Source organism: Phalaenopsis equestris, unplaced genomic scaffold (assembly GCF_001263595.1).
Source record: "Phalaenopsis equestris unplaced genomic scaffold, ASM126359v1 Scaffold000765, whole genome shotgun sequence".
Taxonomy (NCBI): domain Eukaryota; kingdom Viridiplantae; phylum Streptophyta; class Magnoliopsida; order Asparagales; family Orchidaceae; genus Phalaenopsis; species Phalaenopsis equestris.
In genome coordinates, this window is record NW_018165205.1 from 1,067,048 (window position 1) to 1,088,138 (window position 21,091).

Here is a 21,091-nt window from a genome sequence, read left to right on the forward strand (position 1 = left end):
ATATATATATATATATATATATATATTATATTTTAAAATACGATTAAATAAAACAAAAAATGAAAGCAAAAAGAGTGGCAAGAAAAGTTTGCTTAATTAAGAAGGGATGATAGCTTGATAGTGAGGCATTTGCCTCAAATCTCACCTTCAAAGAAATAATAAATAAATAAATAACATTCGTTTAATTAATTAATACAAGCTAGTCGGCTAACTGAAGTAATAAATTTAGAAATATATTCACCCTTTCAATTAGTATGGCCCCACAACTGACATCGCATTATTGTCTTACAATAATAAATATTATCAGGTAGACATCGAATTGCCAAAAGAGAAGAAACCTACTTGCTATGAAGTTGTCAGTGTTGATTAGACTAATTAATTAATTTCATAATTATTAAATTGAACTCTTATTTTATTCATAATTTGGAATTATCCATCTCATCTGAGACCGATTTAAGGGGAGTGATAGCGGCCACCGGAGCTTGCGGGACTCATAAAAGGCGAACGAATAAAATATAGGTGCAGCAAGCTGGTCCCGCAGCCATACCGCGCCGCCTTCTTTGCCTTGTATCCGAAACGATTCCATGAGCAGTGGGTTGTACTCATACAAGCTAGCTTTTCTGAAGATCCGGAGGCCTCCGCTTTCACGGCGGAGAGTGTCGGTGGAGGGACGGAGGCGGCTGTCGTTCCGTCCGATGGCGGCCCAAGAAGGAATAAAGAAAGGTATAGCGGAGTTCTACGATGAGTCGTCGGGGCTTTGGGAGACTGTATGGGGAGAACATATGCACCATGGCTTCTACGACGCCGACTCTTCCACTACGCTGTCCGGCCACCGCACCGCACAGATACGGATGGTCGAGGAGGCTCTTCGCTTCGCCGGAGTTTCAGGTACTCTCTCTCTCTCTCTCTTTCTCTGAAGGCGCAGAAATCCGATCCAAGTGAAACGGCTTAAAACGATGGATCACGTGCAGGCTCGGGGATGTAGGTCAGAAAGTAAACATATTTGTCTTGCACGTGTTATTTTTCAGCTATTATTAGTAGATATCTAGGCGTATGGATGCAAGCGTCCGCCGTGCCGTTCCATCAACAGCAGTCTTTTGTAGGCGAGAAGATTCGAGCCACAATTATTGGGTGTTATATATTATTTTTTTTTCAATAAAATTTCAAGGCAACAAACAACGAAAAAGTTTGAACGGATAAATTACATGCACAATAAGTAAAAAAATATAAATTTCTGCATTTAATTTAAATTAAATCAAACAATTTTAAAACATTTTAAATACACTGTATTTCAATTGAATCAGGATTGTTTGATTTGTAGTGTTAAATAAAAATAATGTATTATTATCTGATCAGTAGAGTCAAATAAATGCAGTACTTCACAATTTCTTGTTTCGTCTTAAAAAAATAAAATCAATGTAAAATAGGCAGTCGGAGGTTGTCGGAGATGAGGTAAATTGCGGTGGAGGAGGCCGGTGGTGGGTGGGAGGCAACATTGGCAGTGGCTTGCGGTTGCCGATTATGGAGCGGCTGTGAGGACAGGCAACCGTGATGAGCAACATTTCATGCAAAATATTATACTTAAAATCCACCCAAATCCAATAAATTCTAAAAACATTGAAAATGAACTAAAGAAAAAACTTCAAATGTACATTGTATTTGGAATTCATCCAAACAAACATTCACATTTTCAAAATTCCTGCAAAACAAATGCAATGCACTCTTTTTGCAGCAACCCAAACAACTGTCATTCTTTTTATATTATATTGCTTTTTTAGCAAATCAAACATCACCTAAAAAAAGATTAGATGTCAATCACCTATGGAACTTTAGCAAGCATCCATGTTGATCAAATGTAAGCAGAGGATGAGTGGCGCTTGAGATCGTGGGTCAACATATTAGCACAATGGGCGTCAATGTCAGTCACACAATGGGCGTCAATGTCAGCCATTGTGGACTTCACACTTCAGGTGACAACAATCATAATTCATCAAGCACAAGAAGGCGGCATGGTCCTTCTAATATTGCTAAACTTTAATTAATATTTGAGGAAGAGAAGGAGAAATACAGGCCAAGAAAACACTAATTAGTGGTTCCCAACAGGAACTAAAGCTCTAAAATTCTCCTATGAACAATACTTTTCTTTCTCCTAAATTCTTGTTAAGATGCCCAGAAATAAAGCCAATTTATAGATATCGAGAGGGCATTTTCATACATTTTATAAAGACCTATCAAATTAGTTCCTAGATCGAACAACATAAATCACTCCCTCTTCCTTTCAAAATGCGGGCAGCTAGCAAACTATTATAATTGTCCAGTGACAGTCACCAATAGTGAAGTCTCCAATCAATGAATGAACAATAGTGAAGTCTCTAATCCAGTGACAATCACCAATAGAGTTAATAGGTCAATGATATTCAAATCAAATTCTAGATCGGAAAACATATGTCACGAAAACAAACTAAAATGGTTAATTAATGGTTGCTAATAGCAAATTATCTGATCGACGAATGGAGAACACCTCCATGAAGCTCTTGACAGCACGAGTGTAACAGAGTTGAAATATTAAGATCCAAGGACCACATTATTATGAATGAATTGTTAACATAGGCTATATTTTATCATTGCTAGAAGATTGGGACGATTGGGTGCAAATTTTGGCATAAATTTGATTGTCCTTATGAGAGCAATGAAATAGCACTGATGGGAAGGCCAGGGTTTCAGTAATTCATATATATAGACATATATGCATATATATCTCTAAGTTTTAGGTCATCCAAAGACAGCAATGCAACATGCTTTCAAAGTGGAGCTTTGATCTAATAATCTCCGTGAAATGACATATTTAGGGAATAATTACCATGTTTTCTATATATGTGTGCTCACACAGATGTCCCGTTAAAGAAGCCCAACAGAATAGTTGATGTTGGGTGTGGGATTGGTGGCAGTTCAAGATATCTGGCAAAGAAATATGCAGCCCAAGTCCAAGGCATCACCTTGAGCCCTGTTCAAGCTAAGAGGGCTCAGGACCTAGCCATGGCTGAGGACCTCGCTGACAAGGTTTTTCAACTTCACCAAACTCCATTAATGCTCCTTCTCTCCATCTTATTTAATTTTTTTTCTAAGAATAGCTAACCTTTTGTTCTTCACTTTGCTTATGACTGCTTTTGAAACAGGTGTCATTCCAGGTAGCTGATGCATTGGAGCAACCCTTTCCTGATGGTCATTTTGATCTAGTTTGGTCCATGGAGAGCGGCGAACATATGCCTGACAAAGAAAAGGTGATAAGCATATAAGAATATTTGGCCTGCATGTTATTTGTGATAGTTTAGCTTTGTGAAGAATCACCTGATTAAGTATATAAGCTATTCTTATGATGTCAGTTTGTGAGTGAGCTGGCACGAGTCGCGGCGCCACGTGGCACCATCATAATAGTTACATGGTGCCATAGAGATCTCTTACCAACTGAGAAAGAACTGAAGCCAGATGAGATCAATCTCTTGAATAAGATATGCAAGTCTTTTTACCTACCCAAGTGGTGTTCTGCAGCTGATTACCTTCATATTGCCAGCGCCTTACAGCTCAAGGTAAATTTGCTAAAAATTCTTGAATTACGGGCACAATTGCTTTTCTGACATGTAAAATCATGCAAGTTACACTTAACTGTAGTGTTGAGCAGGATATATGTTTATCAGTACCTTGAGTTGCTGCTTTCTTATTTTTTATTTTTTTCTGGAAATGAAATCATGTCACAGGATGTTAAGACGGCTGATTGGACTGAGAAAGTTGCTCCATTTTGGCCTGCTGTTATTCAATCGGCATTAACATGGCGAGGCCTTACATCTCTGTTGAGAAGTGGTAAGATTCATGCTGTAATTTGATTTCTTAAAACGTTGGTTTGGGTATGTAAATTGAGCTACTTTCTTGTAATTTTTGGATTGAAAGGATGGAGGACTATAAAGGGAGCTCTTGTGATGCCTCTGATGATCGAAGGATATAAAAAGGGGCTCATTAAATTTACAATAATTACATGTCAGAAGCCAGAATAATCCAACCTTTTTCCTTTTAATCTCCATGGCGTTGAATAAATCTTAGATGTAATATGAGCTGAAAAGTATGCTAAAACAAGTGGATGACAATCTGTACCTTCATTTTAAATCAGCTGTGTTGTTTTAGTTGAAATTTTCTTCATAAACATGTTTGTTGTGATCTCCATTCTCTGTTGAAAAAGGATTGGGTTCTCTTTGTTAGCCCTCGTCCAGCCATCAGTTCTTTGTGGTTTATTCTTTTGGGATTTTAGGCCTGTAGCTCTGGTTTCAAATTAATTCATTGGGCCCCTACTCACAAATAGCCCACGTGAGACATCTCTATCAACTTGCCAGCATTTACAAATCGGTGCTAATCCACACGGGACTTTTGAGAGCTGCTTGCCGAATAATATTGCGTTTTTGTAAAAATTTGGTATAATTTCAAAACTTGGTTAGATAAAACCGAATCTAATAAACTAGATTATAATCCAATTTAATTTGATTCGATTAAATACATGATATGGCTAATTTGGTTCTATGTGATGTTTAATACGATCCAACTAATTTAAAAGATGTATTAATCAATCAAATGCGAATCCCTATTTTAGACTTTTGAGTCATAAAATTAACTTTTGCATACTAACTGCTTTTGTTTCCACATGTTTATACGATGGTTAGGAAATTATCTCATAAATATCATGCCTCGATTGCCATTTTAGTTATTAACCTCAAACAATCTAATGTTTGATCATTTCCCTCAAGATTTCTGGCAAACACATATATCTTCTTTCATCTCATGGTAGAAGATTTTAGAAATATTCACATGATGGCTACGATTTTGGAGTGATTAATGAAGAAGGTAGAGCTATATTAGATTTTACTATAACATATGATTTTATTATTGCTAATACTTTATTTAAGAAAAGAGATGAGTATATTATTACTTATAATTATTACGAGATGAGTATATTATTACTTATAAGAATGGATCTAATAAAGCACAAATTGATTATTTTCTTATGAGAATAAGAGATCTTTGAGAATATAAAGATTGTAAGGTCATTCTAAGTGAGAATTTAAGTACTCAACGTCGATTATTAGTTTTAGATTTTAAGACGAATTAGATGGAGGAACCTAGAAGACAAATAAATTATTTTTTATTAGTAAAATTTAAGATTTCAAAATTTAGGGTGTTCATGAAGAAGCAATTTCTGTGGGATAAAGTAGCAAACACTATTAAATAAGTGACAAAAGTTGTATTTGGAGTATCAAAAGAAAAAATTTCTATAAATAAAAATAGTTAGTGGTGGAATAATAATGTGCAAAAAAAATATAAAATATAAGAAGCTATATTATAAAAATTGGTTTAAATGTAACAACTTAGAAAACTAAGAAAAATATCAAATGACCCGCAGGGAGTCTAAGAGAATAATCTGTGATGCTAAAAATTATGTTTTTAGTTATTTTTATAATAGATTAAATACTAAGGATGGTGAAAAATATATGTATAAACCATTCAAACAAAGAGAAAATAAAATTAAAGATTTAACTCAAGTAAAGTGTATTAAAGATGAAGTCAAAAAGTGTTTTTCTTGGAAAAAGATTCAAAATAGGTGCGTGAATTATTTTGATAAACTTTTTAATGAAGTTTCGAAAAATACAGACTTTAATGATCTTAATATCGTTAATAACAATAAAGTGTTTCATTTTTGCCGTCGCATTAGAAAAAAAAAATTGATGAGACTTTAAAGAAAACCAAGGAAAGAAAGTTTGTTGGACCTGATGATATCCCAATTGAAGTGTGGAAATATTTTGGAGATTTGAGAGTTTCTTGGCTTGCTAAATTCTTTAATATTATTTTAAAAAATTAAAAGAAGCCTGAGAAGTGTAGGAAGAGTATTTTGGTCCCCATTTTTAAGAATATAGGGGATGCAGAAGAGTGTGCAAATTATAGAGGAATTAAGTTGATGGGTCATAGAGGATAATTGAACATAGGTTAAGAAGTATTACAAAGATTTCTCATAATCAATTTGGATTTATGATGGTTGGTCTATACAGTTATTGAAAGTCTTGATGGAGAAGTTCATAGATAATAAGGAGGATTAACATATGATTTTTATTGATTTAGAAAAAGCTTACGATAATGTTTCAAGAGATATCCTTTGGAAAGTTCTTGAGAAGAAAGGTGTTGATATGACTTATATTTAAGTCATTAAAAATATGTATACAAGAGTCATTATTTGTGTTCAAACAAAAGGAGGATTCACCAAATATTTTCCTATTTTTGTTGGTTACATCAGGGATCGGCTTTAAGCCCATATCTTTTTGTCTTACTGGACACTTACAGGAGGATGTACTTTGGTGCATGTTTTTTGTTGATGATATCCTTCTTGCGGATAAGACGAGATAAAAAGCTCAGGAAAAAGAATTATGGAGGTCTACCTTGGAGTCCAAAGGCCTTCGTTTGAGTAGAACTAAAACTGAATACATGGAATGTAATTTTAGTAGTAGCAGCTCTAGTGACAAGAATGTAACTATGGGTGATCAAATTATTAAAAGGTGTGAACACTTTAGATATCTTGGGTCTATTGTTTAAAGTGATGGTGATATTGATGGTAAGTTATTAGTACAATTCAAGTTGGTTGGTTGAAGTGGAGGAATGCTTCGGGCCTATTGTGTGATAGAAAAGTATCGCTTAGACTGAAAAAAAAAAAATCTTATAAGTGGCGGTGAGACATGCAATGCTCTATGGCGCTGAATGTTGGCCTTTAAAAGAGAAGCAAAAAATTAAGTTAAGTGTTGCTGAGAACAGAATCATTAGATGGATGAGTGGATTTACACTTAGAGACAAAATTTAAAATGAATATATCTGTGATAGGGTTGGTGTAGCTCCAGTGACGGACAAAATTAGAGAGAGTTGTCTTAGATGGTTTGGTCACATTAAACGTCAACCATCTAATGATCTGATTAGAAGAGTAGATGTTTTAGAATCGACTTGTATAAGAAAGGCAGAGTTAGATCTAGGAAGATTTGTGCATATTGTATAAATAATGATCTTAATTTATTACATTTAAATGAAAATATGGCACTAAATAGAGCACGATGGAGAAAAAGGATTCATGTAGCCTACCCCACTTAGTGGGATAAAGGTTTTGTTGTTGTTGTTGTTGTATCTCATGGTAGATAAATTATCATTTGGCATAGAATTTAATCATTTCTGAAATTCATAAAAAGAGGCTGATATCAACAATAACAAAAAAGTCCGATCAAAAAGTGTAAAATAGGCAGCATATTTCTAACATACTTTTCTGTCTTCATTGAAGCAGATTGATTCGTAGTAATTAAAAGTTCCACTTTCCACTTATCATATAAATTTATGCACAAGTAACAACACATCGTACAAAAATCATTAGATCAAAGCAAAGCAGCTCGAGTCTCTTCTTCAATCTTACTGATCTATTGTCAAGCCTTCAGGCGGAAACAAGTAAATGAAACAATATCTAAAACAAATAACTCCATAAGCGTGGTATTATATACATAAAGACATGAAAGAGCAGCAGATCGATGAAAAGAAAAAAACTTCATCTTAACATGAATAAAAAATTGCTTCTGCCAATATTTTCTACAAAATGTTAGGTACTGATACCTGCTGAGAAGGAAGCCTCAGCTGCAATTCTGTCATCTTTGAGCACAGTTCCATCTTCTGCTCCTTGTAGCTCTGAATCAAGAAATCCTTTCCTTTAATCACTTCCTTCATTTCCTCCACAGACTTCCTAAGCATCTCAATCACATCCTCCCCTCTGCTCTTCTCAAAACCAATACAAAGCAACCCCGCATCAGCATAGTCATCATGGTGTTCTTCGGCATGTCCATTAGCAGCATCCGAAGGCCTTTCCAGAGAAATAATGTTGCATGCACAGTGATCGGCAATGGCTTTCTGGATCCGTTTAATTTCTCTCTCTGAATAAAAAAGCTCTCTATATGAAGAATCAAGCTGAGCCTGCAAATGGGTAGTGTGTGCCATTTGAACGTTCAGAGAGTTCTGGAGGAATGTGATTTGTGCTTGCATCTCTATTATCATATCATCTCGCCTTTTAATTTGCTGCTGTAGTTTTTGCATAACTTCTCTCTTGCTGTAGATATCCGATCCCGATTCCGATATGCAGGGAGAATCCAAATTATTTGAACTTAACGGAAGCTCAAAGCGATCAAGTAATGATCCCTGTATTGGTCTGACATTGTCCATGCTTGACTGAGCTGATGGCACCTTGACCATAGAAAGATAATCATCACCATCTTTAGACATGGGGCTAATGGGTGCGTACTTTCCTCCTGATGCGCTATTTGAGATCCCTGTTTGGCCAAATAAACTAAATAAAATTTCATAAGATGTAAGAAAACTTGTACAGGAAGATACATCTTGATGTCTTTATTTTGTATCTGTTCCTTAATATTAGCAGTGTGAAAAATTCGATAAGGCGGAATGAGAATTCAAACAAAATGTTGGTGGTGTACAATCATGAACTCATGATAAAAATTTCCAAATCATTCCAATATCAGCTCATTCAATCATTCCAACACACTGAAATATTTAATCATATGAGTGACAATATATCAGCTGGCTTGCTTGTTGAATCGGAACAGCCCAAGGTAAACCAACTCTGTAGCCAGCACCCAGCTTCATAATAAATTATATTTTGGCATCCTTCATTCAACTACGAAGGACTGGCAACTGTTCTCGTTAAAGTTACACAAAACGTAGTCGCTAAAGGTTAAAATATTGCTTTCCTTGGGGGAAGAATGACGAATATCCTTCCATCTCTCCCTATGGACCTTCCCTTCTTGAATAGTCAGAGGAGAGTAAGGGTCTATTTGATATGCTTTTTAAAGTGTCACCACGCTTCAATGTGGCGAGTTTTTAATGTTTTTAGGAAAAAGAAGCAACATTTTACAATCAATTTGTTAAAATGCAAAAGCTAGAAGAAAGGTTCTCATTTTTTCAAGAACATTATAATAACCACAATAATTTTCAAAAAAATATTTTTACCACAGCAGTTCTACTTAGAAGACGAATGCAGTCGCCCCAAAAAAATTCTGAGAAGCAAGGTTTAATAAAAGTGATCCTTTGGTTAATTATAATAAATGGCTAAATCACACATTTTGAGCCTAAAAAAAGTCTTCAAAGTAATTGGCGGGCTTAGCGTGGCGGAAAGCTCCGACCTAACAGTCAACCGCAGGAAATGGCAAAAGAAAACTATTTGGTCAAATGCCACCAGCCACTCAAAGTGAAAATGAGCATGCACCCTAAAATCCTAAGCCCATGTGAATCTAAATATGCAGGAAATCAGCACGCACCAAGTATGCAACGGCAAAAACAACAACAAAAAGCCTTTATCCCACTAAGTGGGGTCCGCTACATGAACCTTTTTCTCCATTGCGTCCTATTGAGTGTCATATTTTCATTGAATTCTAATAAATTAAGATCATTTTTTATACAAAATGCCCAAGTCTTTTTAGGTCTGCCTCTGCCTTTCTTAACATAAGTCGAATCTAAAACATCTACTCTCCTAACCGGACCATTAGATGACCAGCATCTAATGAGATGAAGCCATCTAAAACGACTCTCTAACCATATCCACCAGTGGAGCTACACCAACCCTATCACGAATATATTCATTTCGCATTTTGTTTGTTTTATGTTTGTCTTTTAAAGGCCAACATTCTGCGCCATAGACCATTGTAGGTCTCACCGCCATCTTATAAAATTTTCCTTTAAGTTCAAGCAATACTTTTTTTATCACACAATAGGATAAAGGAAAATTTTATAACATCTACTCTTTATAAAACCTATTGTGTGATAAAAAAAAGTATTGCTTGAACTCTAAATTAGATTACGGCAATTGCACTTGCATAAGAACTGAACTTAGTTATGAAAATACTCGCATTATGCTAGATCTAAACTTTAAAATCATACAAGTAATCTAAATAAATTAATCAACCTAAAAAAATAAAATACAAATAGGAAAATAAAATGGTTGGCATCATGAGCGTTATGGAATATGAGTTATACGCGCATATAGCGCATATAGCACATATAATGCGCGCTATTTTGCCTTGTTTAACCTTTTAATGCAAATAGTACAAGAGTTGTCATGTTATTATGGGCTATAATGCCACTATTTTGTGTTATTAACATCTATGGTTGCAAGAAGTCATCATTACAAGGGCCACCCCCCACTTGCAACCATTGCTAAGGATCTTCCCAATGTGATCATATCCAACAACGAGCAAATTGTCTCTTGTCATGCATTCATCACTGACAATTCATTTCCTACAAATGGATTCATTAAGAATTGGCTCGCCAACATTCCCGACTTTATCGCCCTTTAGTTAGGTAACTTCAAGGAATGACTTCCTTCCACTAAAGCTGCTCCCAAAGCTTAAAGATTCCTCTATATTGGCTTTTGGGAGATTGGAGATTAACATGAAAACTAAGATCTTAGCTCTTATGAGCATCACTACACATATGTGACTATTATATTAATCTCACATAAAAAAGTAGATCAAAATGTTCAACTCATTGCTTGGTCAAATATATTTAGAAGGATCTCAATCAGCTTCACTACTTTTGTCAGGGTATAGCACAAAAAATCTTCAATAAACAAGTCGAGGCGTCCATTCCCACAGCCACATTCCTAGCATTAATCTTCTCGAGCTCTGAGACTTCGTCAATAGCCACCTTAGTTGGTAGAAGGCCCAACTCTTGACCACCTTCTACTTCTTTCACTGGTTTAGTCTTCAACTTCTTAATTAGATATATCACCATTGCAAATCCCTCTACAGACATCATAGCTCTATGCTTCTTTACCTATCTATATCATTACGTCAGCTCCTAGACCACAATAGAACTAATGGGATGTTTAATCTTCCTCATCTTCTAAAAAAGCACAACAGATGTAATTGGAAAGCAAACAGAGAAGAGAGCACAAATAAATAAAAGATCTTAAGAATGAACCTCAAGCCACATATTTATATCGGCCGTTGTTGATGTGCCCAACATCTGTCAAAGATCTAAGCATGTTGTAGAGCAAACACTTCTAGATAATGCTGAACTCACCTAGTGAAACTAGGCTATTCAAAGAGACTCATTCTCAGCTTCTCGAATAGGACAAAACAATCAATAAATTAATGTGTCATATTTATCCAAGTCAAGTAAGCCAAATCAATGTAAAAACTCAAGTGAATCAAGTCAATATAAGAACCCAAAATTAGTTAAGTTGTAATTCATAAATCATAATCACCCAGCCAAAGGCTCGCCCAAAGCCTTAAAATACACAAGGTTGAATCTCATTAACTCGTATAAGAGATAGTCCTTGCTTTGCCCTCAGAACCAAGCTACTGAATTCATTCAAGAGACTCATAAAGCCACATACTCGACAAATCAACTTGCTCGAAGGACTCGACTACTCATCAAGAGTACCTACCAGCCTACTAAGTGTTCTCTATGGGAGAACATGTTAAGGATACTTACCCTCAATTCAAAATTTGTCCAAAGCTACTAACTAATCAACAATTATCAGCCAAACTCACCTAATAAAAGACAAGCTCTGCTCATTTATTTTCTCGTCCTTTTTACCACATAGCTTATCATATGCCACCAATCTTAATCCTCACCTATAAGCCTATAATAATGGCCAACCATGTTTTATGCATATTCATGAAATCTAATACACAATATTGTATTGTTGGCCAAATTTCTGCCAACTGAATTCTCTCAAGGTCCTTTTATCAAATCCTCTCTCCAAGAATTTTCCGTTAGTTTGGTTTAACTTATCCTTCGCAGCCCAAGATATCAACTCAGCCATCTATGATGCAATTCATCTAAGAAAATAACTAAACTTAAATCTCTCTTCATTGGTACTCTTTGGGCTACATCTATATCTATAGTAAAGCCGAGAAATCTTCCACAAACAATATTAGATTGAACATGCAGACTAACAAGACGATAAATGAGATTATTTATTGCAAAGAGCTAGCTCTACTCATACTCTATATTCTTCAATATAGAAAAAACTTCTATTTTATAAACAATACAGACCATTTGCAATCAATTCTTCTTACAAATGCTTATCATTGCGTAATTCTCAATTAGAGGCATATTCAGGAACTTCTTCGAGTAATAATGATGACAAATCACTAAGCTAACCATAATAGTTTAAAGTTAAATCAGCCCGATTGACCTATATACAAATGAAGAAGATAAAGAAGAATCACATTAATTAGTATTACAATATATATTGCTCAACATTTCTCAGGTTTTAGTAGCAAACCAATTGGCATATATACAAATGAATAAGATAGAGAATAGTGCAATATTAATTGCATAACATTCTTCTGATAAAGGAAAAGGGAAACTACCATCTTCATCGACATGCTAAAGTTTCAATGGGGATTCTTTTGATAAGAATCCCCAAACCAGGTGATCAAACCTAACATGCCTGGCAAACCATGGGCAAGGAAATGCCAGTAAAAAATTGGAAAATTTTGCCTTAAAAAATTTTGCACAATGATTAGATTTTCTGGTAAACAGAAAGTTGGATTAGATTAATGAAAGTTTGCCAAAAATGTTTGGCCAATCTAATCAATGTTATTTCTCTTCCATTATGTTGTGTTCGTGCCTAGCATAAGGGCACTTTTTGTCTTTTATGTGCCTAAGGGCAATGTAGCTTTTTATTATGTATTATCGTTTAGCATAAATAGACCCTACAAGGTATGGGGTTAGTTGTGCATGAGATTGTTTGTTGTGAGTCTTAGGTTTTTAGAAGACTTCCTACATCTCAAATTATAGGAATTACGAGAGATCGCATACCTCTCGAATTGTAGGTATTTCTCTTTGTACATTGTTGTTTTTTATTATTAAAAAAAATATTTGCTTTGCCATAGTTTTTGCGGAAAATCTTGTCAATTTCTATTCCAAATCATATCAAATTAGTATCAGAGCAGTGGTTCAGAGAATCAAAGAAAAATGTCGAGCGGATCGAGAGCCAAAGTTTCAATCGAGTGCAAGATAACGACAAAGGATTGCAGCTTACATAGACCCGAAACTCCATCTTTCGCCTCCTCCCACACCGTCTTCACATACAGTCGCGATCAAAGCTAGCAAGAAAGGCTCCGACGAGATTACAACCTACAGAGGCTCTGAAACTCCCACCTCTCCTCCTACTACGCCCTAGTCGTACAGGTCGCGGCTTATGAATTCTTAGGGAAGGCATTGCGGCAAAAATCTACGATAACACGTGATTGGTTAGGAGGATCAAGGCGTGCAACACAGTGCTTGATTGGGAAGACAATCGCGGCGACCAAACCCTAGCGATACAATCGCAATTTGAGCTTGTTGGGAAAGCAAAGTCGTTATCTCGTCTTCCGTCTCCTGCACATGTGAACAACTACGTGATTCCGACATCTAGGAAGCGTACGTTGGTACTCGCGGCATACAGAGACCCAAAACTCCCATGTTCCCGCTCTAAGATTCATGGATATTGTCGCGTGGGATCACATTCAAAGTTAACTGCATAGGCAACAATAGGATTGTGGCATTCCTTCGAACCGAACCGTGTGATCTGAAAGCAAGAAAGGGATTGCAGCTTATATACCTTATAGGACAGTTGGGATTTGGGTGCTTGGGATGCTGACAATGGGATTTCAGCATAAAGGAGTTTTGAATCCATGATCGAGAGATGACAGTAAAGAAAATAGATGATTTGGAGAAGTTGGAGGACGACAAAAGTAAAATTAGATCTGGAAATGAGGAAAGGTTCTCCACCATAGAAGGAAGGTATTCCTCCATAGAAAATTGATTTAAGTGCACATTCGATAGCTTGGAGAACATAAAAGATTATTGAGATGCAATCCAAGACCCTACTGGTAGTTAAGCTTGCAAACCCTAATCAAGGGTTGAGTAGATTCATTGGCTAAATCAAAATAAAAAGAGATCGAACGAGATAAGCACGAGGAGAAAAGCATCCACCATCAAGAACATCCTCCCAGGGCTCCGATTGAGGTGGGGGGTGGATTAGAGATTTCTAATGGAGGGATTGAACCGAAATATGAAGGGGTTATACAAGGGGTATGCAAGAGCACAAAGAAAAAAGAAAAAAAAACCAAGATGGGATATGATTATGATCGAAAAAGGAAGTTTTACCCTCGATGCATGAAGGAAAATAGCAAAGAGAGAGGAAGTAGGGCAAAGATGTTGGGGTTAAAAAGTTGAAGATGTTGATCTTTAAGGAGGAAGACGCACACAGGTGGGTGTACCACGCAGAGCGATATTTTGTTATGAATAGACTAAATGATAAGGAGAAGCTCATGAAGGCAGAGTTATGCTTGGAGGGGAAAGCCCTAGCATGATTTTGATGTAGGGGGTCAGATACCGATCTGTTTTGGGAAGAATTTAAGGGTTGCTTGTTTGAACATTTCTGAGTCATTCAGGAAGGAGACATACACGAGCAATTCTTTGTATTGAATCGGTAAGGGGTTGTCATGAAATATAGGGAGAGATTCGGGCTCTTGTTGAGACGACTGAGGGGAATTTTTGAATAAGTATTGGAAAGGAACTACAAGCCCAATATACGTGCAACACTTCAGTCATTGAGACTACGAGCCTTAGGAGAAATTATAAAATTAGCACAGTTGGTTGAAGATCATAATGCCATGAAAAAGGCTAATAAGAGCAACACAAACAGAGCACCATACTGAACTACTACAACCATGAAGATACCAAAAGCTCAGATAGTTGAAGTTCAGAGAAGGGTTTCACAAGGGTAAAAATCATGGGTTAGAGACAGAGATTCAGGAGAAGCAAGCCAAGGAATTATAATTTTGGTGTGGTGAGAAGTTTATCCCAGGACATCATTAGAAGGATTGAATGTTATAGGTTTTCATAGCGTGCGACAAGGAGGCAGATGAAGAATTAGATTCAATGGTGGTGGAGGAACACCCACACTTTTTTTCACCTTGAGGACAAGGTGTAATTTGAGGGGAGGGAGTATTGTTGCGTCAGTGCCTTAGTCTAAGAGCAGTTTTGACTTTTTTTGCCTAAGGGTAATTTAGTCTTTTATTAGTTATTATTGTTTTAGTATAAATAGACCCTAATAGGTTTAAGGTTAGTTATGCGTGAGATTGTTTGTTGTGAGTCTTAAGTGTTAGGGTTTGGGAGAGACTTCCTACCTCTCAAATTGTAGAAATTGAGAGATATCGTTTGTCTCTCAAATTGCAGATGTTTATCCTTGTATTTGCACTCTTTTGGATTATTAAAGAAAAATATTTATTTTGCACTAATTTCTGCGGAAAACCTTGTCAATTTCTACATCAAATTGTATCACAATACTTAGGCCTTTCATTATATTTATGTTGGTTGAATTGCATCCCATTGTAAACAGTCTTTTTGTTTCTTCTTAATGCTCTATTAGCAGTCGATTCATGCCCAGTTGGCAACAAAAAAGTTATTCATAGTTAAAAATGGTTATATAAAAAGAAAAATGAAAGGTATATTGAGTGCATGAAATAAAAACTAACAACATCCAACAAAAAAAATCAAACCATCAACTACAAGAGAATAGAAGTTATCAAAATTTAAAAATGTAAAGAGATATTCAACACAAGCATTTTGAAAGGAATTAAGGAGTCGAAATGTGCTTATATGAGAATATATTTTATTATGAAAGCAATAAATGATCTGTTTCAATTGGAGTATAAAATCAATAAAATTCCATACATTGAGTTATAAAGCTAGATCATAATTTAAGATTAGACTTAGCATGTCGTTCATGCATGGCTATAGAAATAAGTAGTCATAGCCTAGTTATTTGAAATTAAATGCTTAGGAATGAAACAAAAAACCTATTTGAGATTTGAATTTTGAGATCAACAATTACAATTAATGGTTAGAAAATGATTTCAAGGCAGCATAAATGAAACGTTCTGGTAACATCAAACCTCATAATAAGTGGAGATATGATTGAGAATAAAATTTACAAGATTCATTTCATTTATTAGAGGTTGACTTTCTGTTCTCTATCAAACAAAACCCTCCATGATTTAGAGGTAGATTAACACCAAATAACAAGAAATTAATTCAAACAAAAGGCTAGTCATCCTACCTTTTGATGAAACATGAGTTTTTGTTGACTTCTTAACTTCAAAAGCCTGCTTCAGCTTGCAACAGAGCCTTATAGAGAGAGTGCTTAGCAAGGCACCACCTACAATAATGACCCAGTTTGGTGATGCTTCTTCAACATGCTTTAGCTTTTCAGACCTTTGTATGCTTCCATTGGCTTTTGATGTCATCTTAAGAAAAAAAATCAAGAAATAGGAATTGCTTATGACAAACAAACTAGATTATGAGAACATGTACAATTTTTCGCATTAGCACTCAAGTTGGCTGTGATAATAATACTGGTTCAAGATAAAAGGAAAAGTGAAAAGTTCTGCAATACAATAACATGATGGTAAAATATTAAAAACACATAAATAAAGTCAAATCAATCAAAACATTGCCATCATATAATACCATATAATAAATATATGTAATATATAGAAGGATAATCCATGCAAGTTAACTAAAATCACGTTTATCATCTTATTTAAATCAAAAGGATTAAGTCCAATCTATGCAAGTTAACTAAAATCACGCTAATCATTTTATTTGAATCAAAAGGATTAAGTCCAATTTCCATAATAAGCTATGTTAATCGTAGCATGAATGAAGCATTCCCTCTGGTTGTACAGATACCTTTACTAATTCAATCTAACATATGATATTAATCTGCACAGATAAAATAATATAGCGCTTCAAAATGTTGAGATGTGACAATATAATTATTTCTACCTAAGTAGTACAAGTATATGCCTATCATCTTCAATTTAACTTCTGCAAATTTATAATCTACCATTCTCAACCTAAGAACTACACTATAATGTCCACCATCATCTACCTAATAAGTTCATGATTGCTACCTGCCAATTTAAAACACTATATGAGGAGAAAGCACCAAAGTAATTGAAATTTGAAACAGCCTACAACCACAAGTAAATTAAAGAAGAGTGTGAGAGAGAGGTGAAAATGGGCTCAAATTTTCAACCATGGTTAGGATAAGTTCCGTTGGCCAAGAAGGAAATGTGTTACTAGCAGCAATAGTAACATCTGCTTCTCCATGTTCGGCCCTCATTTTCATAACAAGAAATTGTACTCTTTCTCCGTCATTAATGTGAAAAAGTGGTACCTCTATCATTATGTTTGTAATGTGTGAAAGAAAAAAAATTTAATGCACTTCTCTTTTAATGCTTGGTGAAATATTTAATCTTAGTGCAGCCTTGAACATAAATAAATATTATTGAATCACATAAGCTTATGTGTCATACGATTATAACTTTTGATATGTTCATTTTTCTAGTTAATATGATTTTGCTCAAAATTTTATTACTATGCCAGTAATAAGTTTACAAAAACAGGTCAAATTTAAAAAACATGCTAAAATAAAAGTGAATCATTGGAATAATTTTCTGCTGCTCTTGAAAAATGACTAACTAAATTAATCAAATTAACCACTTAATAGAACCACCGCTAAGCAATAACGTTTAAGTGCGAAGTAAAGATGAGAAATTCAAATAGCATAAGAAATTGATTATGGATTCCACTTTAATCTGTCGATTGGGAGCTTAGGCTCTGTCAACAAAAAGATTAGGTTTTAGGCCTTGCATATGTGTTGTGTCTTGTGTTGTGCAATTATATTCCCTCAAAATCACAGAAGTAAGAGAAAAATAGATCAAAATCATAATAGCATGGATGACTCAAGATCTGCTTCTAGCTTCTAAGATTCTAACAAACACCTCCGAATTCTCAAATCAAAATAAAATATTGCACGCTTATTGATTCCAAAATTCTCAGAAATTACACGGCCAGATTTTTTTAGTCTATTTCTTTCATGTACACATCTGCGAGATTCTGCTCTCAGGGGAAAAAAAAAGGACCCGTCCGACCTGTTCCTTTGGACAAGATTTATGAGACATCGAGAAAATATTAAGGACATTCCTAAGTAAAACTGACTGGATTAAGGGAATAAGATTTCAAACATACTTTAAACATTAATTTTAAACATAGAGGACACTTTCCAATAAAGTAAAAATAATGATTAATGTCATTCCCAATCAAAACTAACTTGGGCGGCGCACTGAAAATGCTATCCCTACCCCACAATCACTGTACCAGGTGGAAACATATGGCCTAAACATATAAAATTCAGTATCTCGGCAAGGAAAAAAAAACAAGAAAAAGACTGAGCTGACCATAACCAGTGAAAAATCAGTGAGGGGCCTCCAAATCGATCAGTCGGCGCCGGGTACAAAATTCAGACCACTAGCAGGCAACTAGCTCACCACAATACCCCAGTGTTTTCCTCGCATCGTCCGCCCTCTAGTTTTCCGCTTTTCCTCCCTTATTTCCCCTTCTGTGCTCTCTCCGGAGAAGGAGATAGAGAAAAAGCGCGAAAGATAGAGAGATGGGGAGGGGTCGCAAGCCCGATCTTCGCTTTCTAAGCGCTGGATTTGGCGGCTTCGAAGGCGATGGACTGGTGAGATAGGACCGATAGGAGACACCGGCACGTGAGGTTGGGCCCGTCTCCGGCCGTGCCCTAATCTCGATCAAGCTGAAATACTCGTAAATTATTCACAAGTTGCGCTGCCGCTCCATCAGTCTTTTTATTTAAACAAAAACAAACATTTGAATAGATAAGAAGGTTTGCCTGAAAGAAGATTACAAAAATTAATCAAAATGGTTGTATCATTTGATCTAATGTAAGTTGAGAAATTTTATTACGGCTAAACAAGTCAGCATTTAATCAAATATTTCAAGTTCATTCAAATAAATACATCTATAAAATATCTTTTATGTATGCCTCAAAGACTGATACAATGAGACAGGGCAATTTCCTCAATAAAAAAACATGTTGCTGTTTTTAAATTTTAATATTCATTTTTTTCTTCAGTTCAATTTTATTTTTCATTTAACCAAATAACCCAAAATATATATATTTTATTACTTTATCTTTATACACACACACATACATACATATATAATTTCATGTCAAATAACAAAAATAAAATTATTATATGCAACATTTGATTGAGATAAATAGAAGACTTAGAAAATTAAATTGAAATTATGTAGATAATATATGTATTTAGTATAACTTGTTCTCAGCCAAGCAATAAGAAAATAATTAAATTTCATTTTGTTCAAAATCTAACCGTTTAGGCCAAATTAAATTTAAGTTTAGCCGGTTTAGTTTGATCATTATATGCCAAGCTCTTTTTTTTTAAATCTATTTTACACTTTGAACAACTACACAAACCTGCCAAACATAACATTGAAGTGCTACATTTACTTTCTTGAATTTTTCTCTATATATTTTCCCGTGAGAATTTCATATACTTAACACTATAATTATTAATAATAAATTGTAATATAATATTATTTTGTCTTAAAATTCATATTTATTTATTGTTTACTTAATTCACTTAATGCACTAAATAAGTATTCAGTGATCATTAACATCCCACTCTCCCCTAAAGAAGACCATTAACATGATAATAATCATCATAGATTCTTGTTAAAACTATTACCAAGCAACATGATTTGGTATAAATATCTCACTCATAGTAGAAAATTAGCGAAGCAAATGTCAATGTAAATGCCACATAATAAATATAATATATATATAATATATATATGTTGATGGTGGATAAAACACTTGATTGCATTTTATACAAGTGTCATCAGGCTATTGGAAAAATTGTAGTACATGTAAAGTTCTTACGTAGCGTCACTATAAATAATAGATTTGGTGTGCGTTAGTTGTGGGAAAAAAATATGACATTTGAAAGTCGCACATTCTGAAGGCCAATTTTCGGGAGCCACGTCGCCTGACGTTGACGTGAATGGGGGCGTAGCGCCCGACAGTTGGTCGTTTGGTCATGTGATGCATGGATGAAAAATTTTCTCCGTTTGTCGCTGCCATTTGATTTTTTTTTTTTCCATGATAAGAAAACTTGATTTTTTTGTCCATGATAAGAAAACTTGATTTTTTTGTCCATAATAAGAAAAAAATTAATAAAGAAATTCAATCAAATAAGTTGAATTTTCTATTTTTTTAAATAAAGAATCTGACCTATCTTTTTACCATAGTGTATCGGGTAAGGATGAAAAATATTGGAATCACATCTCAACAAGATTCTAATATAAAAAAATACGAAATTTAGAAGTTATTAGATCAATGAAATCATCTTCTTAGCAAAAAAAATTGATATTTTTACTTTTTCATCTTTGATCGAGTTTGTATATGAATAATATATTATGTAGAATGATTAATAAGTCTGCTAATATAAGATTGTCTTCAGAATTTTATTTGACAAAAAATATATAAAATTAAGAAGACAATCATTCGAAAAATGATTAATTTTTATCACGACTCATGTATCAAATTCTCAAATTCTATGTAGTATATATATGTGTGTGTTTGAGCGCGCGCGGGGTCCCACACATGTGCGTAAATACATGCCTCAATTATAGAGTTTTGAAGCCGAACAAAAAATATTATGTTGGCATTAAGAAAATATCAGACATAATTTTTTGTTTATGGAATACAAATCAATTAAAAAAAAATAAAATACATGATTTAACACACAATTTTAGAAAAGGAGATCTTAAAATCAAAACTATACTATTCATAACATTTATAGAAGAAGTTTGTTATTTTGCTTGAAATAGCATGCTAACTTAACTCGAGGCAAAATAACATAATAATAATGCATTAATTACTTGGTATATGATTCATGTTAGCGTTTAGAAAATGATGCTGCATTATAAAATTTTAGAAATTTTAGGATTACGTTTACTCAATTGATGAAATATAGCGGAGGATTTAGCTTGAAAAAAAGCATTTTTATGCAATAAGGAAATGATAAATATTTATTGTCCTAAAATGGCGAGACAAAAAACAATAAAATAA

The 21,091-nt window shown here is 34.6% G+C and overlaps 2 protein-coding genes across 3 annotated transcripts; one reads left to right on the forward strand and one right to left on the reverse strand.

The window, feature by feature from the left end:
• Nucleotides 1-467: 467 nt before the first annotated feature.
• LOC110031053 (probable tocopherol O-methyltransferase, chloroplastic) lies at nucleotides 468-4,213 on the forward strand. Its single transcript, XM_020734089.1, has 6 exons — nucleotides 468-888; nucleotides 2,891-3,060; nucleotides 3,177-3,281; nucleotides 3,384-3,587; nucleotides 3,756-3,858; nucleotides 3,946-4,213. Exons 1-6 carry the CDS (start codon nucleotides 585-587, stop codon nucleotides 4,047-4,049), a joined length of 990 nt encoding a protein of 329 aa, XP_020589748.1. The 5' UTR covers nucleotides 468-584; the 3' UTR covers nucleotides 4,050-4,213.
• Nucleotides 1,295-18,744, reverse strand: LOC110031052. 2 transcript variants are annotated; one of them, XM_020734087.1, is made up of 4 exons: nucleotides 18,372-18,744; nucleotides 16,187-16,373; nucleotides 7,675-8,381; nucleotides 1,295-1,530 (listed from the first exon to the last, which is right to left on the reverse strand). In XM_020734087.1, the coding sequence occupies exons 1-4, from the start codon at nucleotides 18,372-18,374 to the stop codon at nucleotides 1,414-1,416; spliced, it is 1,014 nt and encodes a 337-aa protein (XP_020589746.1). In that variant the 5' UTR covers nucleotides 18,375-18,744; the 3' UTR covers nucleotides 1,295-1,413. The 2 variants fall into 2 exon arrangements, with proteins under 2 accessions (XP_020589746.1, XP_020589747.1); XM_020734088.1 differs by lacking the exon at nucleotides 1,295-1,530 and adding an exon at nucleotides 7,282-7,528.
• Between the last annotated feature and the right edge of the window lie 2,347 nt (nucleotides 18,745-21,091).